At 40.6% G+C, this 12,276-nt stretch overlaps 2 protein-coding genes across 2 annotated transcripts; one reads left to right on the top strand and one right to left on the bottom strand.

Moving 5' to 3' along the window:
• Window positions 1–495: 495 nt before the first annotated feature.
• On the top strand, window positions 496–5,799 carry LOC111651834 (arrestin red cell-like; the record flags this gene model as incomplete). Its single annotated transcript, XM_023401888.2, has 5 exons — window positions 496–659; window positions 752–835; window positions 2,083–2,159; window positions 2,820–2,874; window positions 3,371–5,799. Coding segments are annotated over 5 exons (471 nt in total), but the record flags the coding sequence as incomplete, so codon positions are not given.
• A 1,871-nt stretch (window positions 5,800–7,670) lies between these two features.
• taf9 (TAF9 RNA polymerase II, TATA box binding protein (TBP)-associated factor) lies at window positions 7,671–11,080 on the bottom strand. The gene is made up of 7 exons (XM_023401887.2): window positions 10,969–11,080; window positions 10,259–10,340; window positions 9,559–9,695; window positions 9,329–9,463; window positions 9,170–9,251; window positions 8,780–8,893; window positions 7,671–8,139 (listed from the first exon to the last, which is right to left on the bottom strand). The coding sequence occupies exons 1-7, from the start codon at window positions 11,002–11,004 to the stop codon at window positions 7,982–7,984; spliced, it is 744 nt and encodes a 247-aa protein (XP_023257655.1). The 5' UTR covers window positions 11,005–11,080; the 3' UTR covers window positions 7,671–7,981.
• Window positions 11,081–12,276: the final 1,196 nt, after the last annotated feature.

Raw genomic sequence — 12,276 nt, 5'->3', positions numbered from 1 at the left:
TTTCAGAATAAAACACAACCACCCAGAGTTTTCAGAATAAAACACAACCACCCAGAGTTTTCAGAATAAAACACAACCACCCAGAGTTTTCAGAATAAAACGATTCCACCAGCGTTTCCAAAACTCTGTTTTCGGGTCTGAAACTCTGAAGTCGTGTGGACGGCAGGAGGAAACGTAGAAGAAGAGATGAGTTTTCAAAATAAAACGTAGTAGTGTGGATGTAGCCTGATGTCAATAACTATAAATAAAAACAGATTTAAAACCTGATTCTTGTGTAAAGCTCCGAGGTCATTACAATTTACAAAAACATTACAATTAAATTAAATTAGATTTTTTAGAAATGATTAAAAGATTTCTTTAAAACCAAGATAAACAATAAGATTCTACTGACAGCTGATGAACCGTTGTGTTTAATATTCACCCAGCACTGGACAGTAGTTTGAACTGATCTGAAGTCAGGCTGTGGAGTGGGCGGGGTTAACCTGGACTGTGTGACTGACTGCAGTGTGTGGTTTCCACAGCGACCAGGTGTCGTCCAGCTCCACCTTCTGTAAGGTGTACACTCTGACCCCGACGCTCGACAAGAACAGGGAGAAGAGAGGACTCGCTCTGGACGGCAAACTCAAACATGAAGACACCAACCTGGCCTCCTCCACCATGTAAAACACACACACACACACACACACACACAGATGTGCACAGGTGTGTTGGTGTAGTCACATGACCGCGGCGCTCTTGTTGTGTGTTGCAGTGTGAAGGACGTCACCAACAAAGAGGTTCTGGGAATCCTGGTCTCCTACAGAGTCAAAGTGAAGCTGGTGGTCTCACGTGGAGGGTACCACACACACACACACACACACACACACACACACACACACACACACACACACACCCACCCCTCCCCCTCTGCTGACATCACTTCCTGTCCCCTCAGCCTCAGTGTTTCCTGTTGATCTCATCTGTTCTTGACGCAATGAAACGTTTGTGGCCGAGCTGGAACCTGGACTAAACCACCTTCAGGTTTTGTGGCAGATAAACATAAAGAAACTTAATTACAGTCAGTAACAGGAATCATGATGTTCAGGTCCAGATGTTCAGGTCCTGATGTTCAGGTCCTGATGTTCAGGTCCTGATGTTCTGGTCCTGATGTTCTGGTCCTGATGTTCTGGTCCTGATGTTCTGGTCCTGAGCTCAGTTTGAATCCGGGTCTTGGACTGTGTGTTGGTTAAGCTCGGCCTCAGACTTCTGCTTCATCCACCTCCCTGCTGCTTGTTGCTGCTTGTTGCTGCTTGTTGCTGCTTGTTGCTGCTTGTTGCTGCTTGTTGCTGCTTGTTGCTGCAGTTTGTTGTAGTTTGTTGTAGTTTGTTGTAGTTTGTTGTGTTGCCTCCTGCTTTTCATTTCATCTCCCTCTGTGTTTTTGGCTCTGTGCCCCCCCCCCCCAGGCTGCTGCGAGGCATGTTGGAGAGGTAAATGTGACTGGGGGCCTCAGGTGTAACTAAGTCTGATCAGAATCTCACATGAAAACACAGACTGGTTTAATGTCAACACACAGTTTTTAAATGATAAACTGGTTTTGGGTTTTTAAACAAGAGATGCATTCGAGTTTAAACTGGTTTAAAACCCAGTTAAGCAAAATGTAAACTGCTATAATTAGATGTAAACTGGATTAAATTAGGTTTAAGCTGGATGTAAATTAAAACCTGAGAAAGAAGTTTTAAGTTTTAACAAGATGTAAACTGGTTTAAACCAGAGAGAAACCGATTTTAAACTGGTTTAAAACCCGGTTAAACAAAAGGTAAATTGCTTTAGATTAAATATAAACTGGTGTTAAAGGTTTAAACCAGAAATAAAACTTTATTGGAAACAGTTTGTAGAAAAAAAAAACTGGTTCAAACTGGTTTGAAACGTGTTTAAAAACATCAGATAAACTGGTTCAGAGTCGTTCCTCCGTGTTGATGAATCAAGATGTGGACTGAGCAGCAACTTCCTGTCAAGCTGATTGTGTGTGTGTGTGTGTGTGTGTGTGTGTGTGTGTGTGTGTGTACGTGTGTGTACGTGTGTGTACGTGTGTGTGTGTTTCAGAGACGTGTCGGTGGAGCTGCCCTTCATCTTAATGCATCCTAAACCTGTGGAGCCGCCGGTGTCCCGCCCACAGTCAGGTGAGTTCACGTCAGAACATCTGTCACCCACATTCATCCACTCAGACAAAGAATCTGTGTGAGGATGGATTTACACAGACGTGTCTGGATGAACCTTGATTTGACAGATTTTACATCCATGAGCTTTTTGTGAAACAGAGAAACAGTCGGTTTGTACGAATCTTTAATCTGTGCTTTGGTTTGAAATGAGACGTTTAGACAAAAACATCAAGAAATACACGACAGTGAAGTAAATCATTCATTCATTCATCATTAGTTCCTCTGAGAACAAAGACGTCCTGTCTTCCTGCGTGGACGATGACATCACTGAGCTCCAGCTGATTCCTCCTCCAATCAGATTCTTTCAGAGAGTTTTTTCCCAGTGACGTCACAGAGACGAGCAGATCTCACAGCGTCATGGAAACACGTCTTCACTTTCTAAAGTCTCTGGAATCAGAGAATATCTGACTTCACTTCCTTATGATTGATTTCCTGTCAATCCACTAATCGATGAAGTGATGGTTTCAGCTCTTGTAATCTGACACACACACTCTGCTCCATCAGCCTTGATGTGTCTCTCCGTACTTCCTTATTGTACACTGAGTTACCATGGCGATAACAGCTGTTTCCATTGAAACGGTGCAACATGCTAATGCTAATATGTACGTGTGTGTTTTACAGCTGTTCCAGAGATGGACCCCCCCATCGACACCAACTTGATAGAGTTCGACACAAAGTGAGTTTCAGACCTGAGACTTTATTAAAACATTTAAAAAACACTTTCAACTTTTTAATATATTTTTATATTTACAACAAATATTGTTTTAAAATCTAAAATCTCAGCTGCTGATCAAACAGTAAAAAGTCAAACGGCTCAGCTCGTGTTCCCCTCAGGATGAAGTGTAGTAACCGTAGTAACTGAGGTAACCGTAGTAACTGAGGTAACCGTAGTAACAGTTTAAACTTTATTGACTGTAGTAACCGTAGTAACTGAGGTAACCGTAGTAACTGAGGTAACCGTAGTAACAGTTTAAACTTTATTGACTGTAGTAACCGTAGTAACTGAGGTAACCGTAGTAACTGAGGTAACCGTAGTAACAGTTTAAACTTTATTGACTGTAGTAACCGTAGTAACTGAGGTAACCGTAGTAACTGAAGTAACCGTAGTAACAGTTGTGTGGTTGTATAGTGACCATAGTATGAATAAATGAACGTCTGCCTTCGTCTCTCAGCAGCATCTCCCAGGACGACGACTTCGTCTTCGAGGACTTCGCCCGCCTGCGACTCAAAGGCGTCGTGGACGACAAGGACGAGGACTGCTAGGAGCTCGCCAACCCTTCATATGCTTGCTTCAAAACCACACACACACACACACACACACACACACAGTCTTCACATTACATTCCCCGGTGGAGGGGATGGATTCGGGCATGTTTGGACGGGGGGGGGGCTCGCAGGGGGCACAGTGGTGTTCCTCCTCTCTTGCTTCAGCCATTCGTCACGCCGCCGCCATTTTTCGATCACCGTCTTGTACAAACAGGATATATATTTGAAACATAGAAAAAAATAATCTTCTACGAGCAGTCGAGGTCTGTGTTCAGTGGTGATCGCCGTTTTTTCTTCAAGTAAATACTGTAGATGCTTTTTACATCATGGCTGCAAAGGGAGGAAACTCACACACACACACACACACACACACACACACACACACACCTACACACACACTCACACACACCTACACACACACTCACACACACCTACACACACACTCACAGCAGTCTTACACAAGCGACTGAAGTTTGATTTCACCAGCATCCACTCTCCCGCTCTCGTCTCGCTCTGAACTTGAACCCCTCCCCCGTCGTCCATTTTGTAAAAGTTTGTCTTGTTCTTTTTCTTTTTCTTGCCACTTTATTTCTTTTTCTTTTGGTTTTTAAGAATCATTCCAGCGTCGATGGAGGCGAGTCTCCATCTTCCACTGTGTGGTGCTCGTCTGTGTTTTTCTTTCTGTCGTCAAACTGTGTGAAAAGATCAAAACCAAAAACTAGAACCTGGATGTAGAAACTGTACAAATATATATTTTCCTGTTCGGACCTGCAGGTGAGTTCACCCGGGTCCCGGCACATCAAACAGCTGGTTCAATATAAATGATCTGATTTAATTGTCACTCATTTCCTGAAGCAGCTCGTGATGTCACTTTTAACAAACGTTACTCAAAGAGGAGGAAGAACAGAAAATATCCAGATTTCAACAATAAAGTCAAAATATTTTTAAGGAAAAAAAACAGTCACAATGATACAAGAGCGTCATCGTTTAAAGAAGAACACGTGAAATATTCACATGAGCATCATTAAGAGGTTTTGATCTGGAACTAGACGATCAGGTTTATTTGTTCGACCTGCTGCAGGTTCAGGCCGCTGACGCGACGGACGCCGAGGAAGGTCGCACTCAGATATTTCTTTATCCCGTTATTTCGAGATAACAAAATGGTTTTCTTGAGATACCGGAATATATATCTCGTTATCTTGAGATAACGGGATAATTACTCTGTGATCTCGTCTTAACAAACCCCCGTTAGCTTGAACTAATGGAACCGTCTCATAACAAGATAATTATCTCAGTAACAGCTTCATCTCCAGATAATTATCTTGTTATAACGAGATAACAGAGTCATTATCTGGATAACGGAGCTCTGTTATCTCAAGGGGATTAAAAGAGATTAGCGAGTTCGGCCTTCCTCGGCGTCGGTAACGCAGCGATTGTTGACGAACAAACAAAAATCTAAATGTTGAAATTTGAAGTGAAAGAACGATGAGACAGTTTTACGCCAACTTTTTTACAGGATCAAATAAAAGTAGATTTTTCATATTTTGTGAAACAGAGCAACATCAGTCTGTGAAAACAGTCGTGTTACTGGTTTTATGTTTTTGTGTCGTTTGTTGAGAGAGAGAAAAACACGTGACGTCACCAGACTCGCCTTCACACTTCCGGTCGGCTCACCAGGTGTGACGGAGTCTTTAAATCAGGTGTGTGTCGTTCTCAGGCTCGTTCAGCTCGTTCACTTCAGCTGGTTTCTGGTCACGTGGATCTGAAGTGAAGGCGTGTTTAAACTCACATCAGCACTTCTTCGCTTCCTAAGTGCTTTTAAATGGACGTTGGAGCTGAGCAGTAAAGTCTGTTTCTACTGTTTTTAAAGAGAAGCTGAAACGGTCTGTGACTCGATCCTGGTTTAAACCATCAAACCTTCATCGTCGGCTCGTTAAAGGGAAATACTGGGGTTTTCTGTTTGGTTTATTATCATCATCTCCGTTTAAAATCCCAACCAAACACGTTGGTGTGATTTAATGACGAACTGTTACCTGCTTCGTGCCTTCTCCATCTGTTGCCAACACAACGACTTGTTTTAATTGCCAGAATCTGCAGTTTGTGATTTGTTTGTTGCTCAGCGGTAAATAACAGAAATCTACTGTAAGTAGGAAAAGTAAAAGTTGCACATTATTATTGTTACAGCTGAGTGATAATTCAGAGTTATTGTTCTGTAATTAAAGCGATTCACACTTATATCAAAATGACTTTTCGAATGCAGGATAATAAACTGTATTTAAAAAAAACTCCATCTGATTTTAAATAAATAAATAAACTTTATTCTTGTAAACTGTGACCTTTTGTCTGGTAAAATTACAATTTTGTTTTCTTAAATTACAGCTTAATTCTAATATTGTGATTTTATTCTTGAAATACGACTTTTCCTTACGTAAAACTGGGTTATTAATTTTTTTGTAAACAATTAAATTACTTTTCCCGCCTTATACAACTAGACTTTTACCTGCTTTCGTTCCCTTTAAAATTCTAAATTTTTCCCCAAACCTCCCATCTCTCTCTTTCTTTAAAGTTTAATGCCACGTGACAAAGTTATTGTATATAAATGGAAAAATGACCAAATTCTATATCGAATCGGTGCCATGAAAACGTTAAGGAGATGAGATTTAAAATGAACCAACTGGCTCCAGTGTTTCCCGCCCATCGTCTCATTTCATCTTCATGATGTGAAGGATTCAGCAGCTCGGGATTTATTCTCTTACATTTCCTCCACGTTCATTCTTACAAACAGACGCATGACGTCAGCTGTTGCTTTCCGACGTTCGTGCGTCATCGTCGTCAAACTTTGTCTCTAACGACTTTTGTGTTTGTTTGTTTTTAGATGTGTATAAGAGACAGGGATTCAGCAGCTCGGGATTTATTCTCTTACATTTCCTCCACGTTCATTCTTACAAACAGACGCATGACGTCAGCTGTTGCTTTCCGACGTTCGTGCGTCATCGTCGTCAAACTTTGTCTCTAACGACTTTTGTGTTTGTTTGTTTTTAGATGTGTATAAGAGACAGGGATTCAGCAGCTCGGGATTTATTCTCTTACATTTCCTCCACGTTCATTCTTACAAACAGACGCATGACGTCAGCTGTTGCTTTCCGACGTTCGTGCGTCATCGTCGTCAAACTTTGTCTCTAACGACTTTTGTGTTTGTTTGTTTTTAGATGTGTATAAGAGACAGGAATCGTACGAGCTGTGATTCTGTCCTTATTTCTTCGTGCATATGTGGGGTAACTTCGCTAAGTGTGAAAATATTTTGACAAGTGCCACGCCCCGGCCTGTGCGATGCTTTTACCATAATGTCTATAAAACAGGAGGTGATTTCTGCTGGTGGGACAAACACCAGAAAAGATAGAATTACGATTATAATGCTTCTGATTATTAATATTATTATGGTGACTATAATTATTATTATTACTTATACTGTATCATCATTTGCGACCATGATTATTCTCATAATCATTTAAGAGTCTATTGTTTTGCCATGTATTTTTTATTTTGAGATTTCTATTTTAGTTTTCTTTTTATTATTAAAGGTAAAATGAACTAACAGATACTGCTGTTGTGTGCTCAGTGTGTAGGTGAGGAGTGAATATTTAACTGAAGCTGTTCTGGTGAAACATCGTCCGAGTTAAAAAATTCATGCAGTTTTTATTTTCATATATAAATATATATATGTATATAGCTCAGATTTGTGATTGAAATTTCAGATTTATTTTTTTGTCCTCGATGTGTCTCCAATACTTCGTGTGATTAACTGATGGGCAGAACATTAATTGGCAATTATTTTGATAATCATATAAGTGATGCCTTAATGTGACAGTGACGTCTCTCCAGACTGTAAAAATACTTAATGAAAGCTAAAAGTCCTGGATTTAAAGTTGCGTAAAAGTAGGTATTATTTTATTAATAGATTGAGTTGATGAATTACAGATTTAACAAAGTAATTGATCGTTGCAGCTTCAAAGTGTCAGAAAACTTTTACTTTGAAGACTTATATCGATGCTTTATTTGAGTGAATGGTGAACAGCATGTTACAGCATTAGTACTTCTACCTACGTAAAGGAGCCGACAGTGATGTCAGTGTCGTGGCGTTCACCTGAGCACCAAACAAACATCACCATGGTAACGTAGTTTCCTTTTACAAACAGACGAAGCTCGTTTTCATTTTATAGCAGTTTATTGTAAATCACATCAGAGCAGGTTTCTGTGCTCCACAGTCCGGGCCCTGCAGCAGACTGGTGTTACTGGTGTTACTGGTGTTACTGGTGAGTTCCCAGTGTGAACAGGTGGAGGCCTCCGGTTAACATGTTCTAGAAAAGTTAAACTAACACACTGTTGTTCTGGATGAGCCCTGATGTAAAGTTTCTAGTGAGAACAGTGTCAGGGGTCAGTCTTTTATTTTTACTGTTTATTTTTCAGGATTATGAAAAACGTTAATTTAAAAAGAGGCGGCGTCTTCAGTCTCGCCGTCATAAAGCGTCGTAGTCGTCGTCGTCCTCGTGCTTCCTCTTCAGCGACTCCCCGCCCGTGTTCTGTGACACCATGTTGGTGGTGATGAGGATGTTTTTGGAGCCAATCAGAGACGGGTTGATGAGGACGTTGGAGACGGCCGGCGTGGACGGCGTCGCTGTCGGGACGAGAAGAGCGGGGACGGTTTAATTTAAGGTCACAACATTTTTATTTACGGGTTTCTTGTCAAACCTGCTGCAAAACATCAAAGGATGAGTTTCAGTCTGACTTCAGTTGTGTCCATTAGTGACGCTGAGATGAAGCTTCATGTGAACAGAGCGACACCTACTGGTCAGAATGTGAAATACAAAAACACTTGTACTTCACAGAGGGTCAGTATAAACTATGAGTCAGGGTCAGAACTTTATTGTAATTACAATAAAAACAATCAACATCTGTGCTTAAAGCATCGTTACTAATGTTACAATAAGATCAAACTGGAGTCTGTAAATAAAACCAGTCGATGTCCGTCAGTGTTTGAAACCCAAAACTAAAAAACTCATCACTCCTCTCTGGGGTCTTATAAACAGCCAAACGGGTCACATGGTCCAGACGAGAGCGAGGCTTCACGTGTCATCAGTGATGTCATACGTCTAAAATGATGGACAAGCTCAGCTGTTCTCGACTCGCTCTGCGAAGCTTGGATTCATTTTTTTGATTTTCGAAGAAGAAATGAATTTGGACTCAGTCAGAGGGAAGAACGTCCTGACACTAAACTGGTATCAGGTTAAAGTGACTGGGAGGAGGCAGGCTCTTACTGGTCTTGGGGGTGGCCGTCTGGGAGGGTGGAGGGATCTGCACGGTGAACCTCTGACCCGTCAGAGACACCGGAGCTCCGACTTTGGTGGTGACGGACTGGACAGACGGAGTTCCTGTGGAGGAGACACTGGTCACAACAGACTGGTCCAGTACACATGGACTGGTCCAACTGGGACTGAACATCTGGTGAGTGTAACTACAACAGGAAATACTGAGAGCGAGTCTGACTCCAGCTCCAAGACAAACATTTATTATGTTTGGCAGGTAGATAAGAGACAGATCATTTTCCTTGTGACTCTTCTGTTAACAGATTAATTCAAACTAGAGAAAACATTCAATCTGAAACTGAACATTATTATAAACTTGAGCTGGAGCACGATGAGACTCACCGAGCGTCGGCGTGGACGGTCGGCTGGAGACGGCGCCGACACTGAGGCGAGGCACAGATATCCTGCCGGCCGACGACGACACCTGGAAGAGAAGAGCCACATGTCAGTGTCGCACTGGAGGCTCAAAGGAAACCAGGGTTACAGATGGAGAGTTTGTACCTTCTTCTGTATGGACTTGAGTCTGTAGTTGGGGGCGGTCAGACAGTAGCGGTCTGGAGGAAGTCGAGGTCCGGTGTAGGGTTTGATCAGAGGAAGAGGAGTCTGGTTCTTCTGCCTCGCAACTTCCAGCAAGAACTGAACACAGCGGCGAGGAAACAACAAAATACACAACATGAGTTCAGCAGCTGCAGCTGATCAGAGTGGGAGGAGACCGATCGCAGGCAACTTACGTCTCGCGGTGGCGGCGAGGTGAATGACTGGTCCATGCGGCACTGGATCGCCAGTTTGATGTCGTCTGCGTCCACGGTGGACTTCTTGGCGTGTGTGGCGTAAATTTTGGCGTCTTCGATGATGGTCGTCACGTATCCTACACATGGAAACAGCAGCTGAGCGATCTGAGCGCAGACACGACTTTAAGAAATATTATTAAAGGATCTTTCGTCTACAAAAAACACAAACAACAACGACAATAAAGTCTAAAACTGATTTAAATCAGCTCTTTAATCTGATTTTTTAAATTACTGATTTTAATTACTGATTTTATTCCATCTTTAGTTTTGAAAACACATTTTCAAATCAAAATATTTCCAGACAAAAACCATTAATTTATGACGATGATAAAAATCCTGTCTGGTAATAATTGTTCTGAAAATACATATTGACAACAGTGACAGACGTTCAGGACGTCAGAGTCACACAGCATCACAAAGATTAAACATATCAATATGAACAGATTAGTGAAAGTATTCTGAAAAACAACATACAAGTTAATTTTATCCGTGTGAAATCTTTAAATCTCCAGAAATAATTATGATGGGAAATGAACAACAATCTATTTATCAACATAAAATTCTAATAATAAAATCTGCAGCCATCCAGTTTTATGTCCCTCACAGGCCTCTGTACTGCTCAGCAGCAGCGTTATCTTACTGTAGGTGAACTCCAGCATCTGGTTGATGACTCTGGGCTCATACTCTGTGATCCCCATGTCCTTCAGGATCTGGATCATCACCTGCAAAACACAGTCACCATCCATCAGACAACATAATGACATCAGCAAATCCAATACAGGTAAATAGCTTCACTCATTTCTAGCCAATTATATCTATTGTTAATTGTTTTTGTTTGACTATTTGTAGCTTGTTGTTGGTTTCTCTGAACATCTGAATATTTTAGCTAATTGCAGGATATTATCAATTGCGTTGTTTTTGTTATTGACTGTTTTGATTACATTAGACTGGTAGAATGAATGTGATGCTATCATGTCAACATGGAGCAGAACTGAGGCTGTTTGAGAGCCAGTGTTACTGAGGTGTTCCCAATAAAGTGCTCACTGAGTGTTTAGCGATGTTTAATACAGCGGTGTCAAACTCTTGTTCAAAGCTTATCGTTAATGTTCATAAATACAACAACTACTGACGGCTATGCTAACGCGCTAGTCAGTCGCTATTGCTGTGAACGGCGGTGTAGAGCTAACGTTAGCTGCTAGGCTAGCTGGCGTTTGGTGGCTCAGAGAAATGAGCACAACTGCTTCTGTTACCGACGCTAACTGCAGGATTTAGACAAAACCGCGACCGCGTTTCGTTTAAGTTGCATCTTAATGACACACAACCGCCACCCGACCGTTTACACCACGTTACCTGAGCGTCTTTCGGGATGGTTTTCGGAGCAGACATTTTAATTTTCCCCGCAGCGCCTTCGCTTCTTCTTCTTCTGTTATATCTGCTCTCACACACAAACCGGCAGCGACGCCGGCTGGTCAGGGCGAGATTATTATGACATTCTCGCGAGATTATCTTCAGAGCCAAGATCAGAAAACCAGTTTAAATTCTTATTTTTTAATCTTTTTAGTTTACTGGCTGCTTTTCTTTTTTTACTGGTTTCTTTACAGAAATAATATTTTTTCAAAGAAATTAAATTTAAAGAAGAATAAATTTAAGATAACATTAAAAAATAGACACTAAGCTCATAACTGTGATATATATATGGGCTATATATATATATAATATATATAATATATAAGTGCCGTATATGTTTACATATGTGGGAATGTATGTGCATGAGGTATTCAATGGAGTGATTTATTTCGTTAAGTACTTAATAAAAAAAACATTATCATTATCATTATTATTATTGTTGTTGTTGTTGTCTTGTTTTTATTAGTAGTACTATAAGTATTATTGCAGCTACAAGCTGCGAACACTTTAGCACGCCAATAATTTAACACTAGGAATTACCTTACATTTTTTTATCATTTGAACTTGACTCAATGGAATATTTTTATATATTATTATACATTATTTAATATTATTCAGTATTACAGTGATAGAGAAAGAACAAACACTGAAAAAGCTTTAACAACAGAAAGCCTGCAGGGGGCGGTACAGTGACACATACCGAACTCTGGGTGTGAGGGATCTTTCTTTCTTTCTTTCTTTCTTTCTTTCTTTCTTTCTTTCTTTCTTTCTTTCTTTCTCAAACAGAATTTTGAAGTGAAAACTCCAAAAAATGTGCTGAAAACATCACAAATACACAATAGCAATACCACAACTGTAAAAAAGACTAAAGTAAAAGTACAGAAGTAATAGCAGCAAAATGCATTTTAAGTAACAAAAGTGAAACTATTTAATGCACCTAAAATGGCTTCTTCTTTTTTCATATATATTGATTCCTAAAGAATAATTCAAAGACCTTCCTTTGCAATAAAGATGATTTTATTTGAAAGTTAAATCAAGTATAAAAACGTTTTATAATAACTTGTAAGGCAGGTCAATAACTGAATGATCAGCTGATTTGCGTTCACACTCGGTAACGACAGACTGCTCTGACGGAGGAACTGAACATGAATGTCATTAAATAACGTCAGTGAAGAGGAACTGTGGAAGTCAAGAAGAGATATGGAAGAAAAGTTTCAGGTCTGCAGGTCAGAGAGGCAAAACCAGACCCCC

Source organism: Seriola lalandi, unplaced genomic scaffold (genome assembly GCF_002814215.2).
Source record: "Seriola lalandi dorsalis isolate HSWRI2012SDOR001 ecotype SW California unplaced genomic scaffold, Sedor1 jcf7180002053807, whole genome shotgun sequence".
Classification (NCBI taxonomy): domain Eukaryota; kingdom Metazoa; phylum Chordata; class Actinopteri; order Carangiformes; family Carangidae; genus Seriola; species Seriola lalandi.
Note: the sequence above shows the minus strand (reverse complement) of the source record. Positions and strands in the feature narration are given on the sequence as shown.

Coding starts and splice junctions, on each gene's coding strand:
- taf9 (XM_023401887.2), bottom strand. CDS start 11,004: ATGTCTGCTCCGAAAACCATCCCGAAAGACGCTCAG. Junction 10,341..10,968: donor CCATCCCGAAAGACGCTCAG/GTAACGTGGTGT, acceptor TGTGTTTTGCAG/GTGATGATCCAGATCCTGAA. Junction 9,252..9,328: donor TCAAGTCCATACAGAAGAAG/GTACAAACTCTC, acceptor CTTCTCTTCCAG/GTGTCGTCGTCGGCCGGCAG.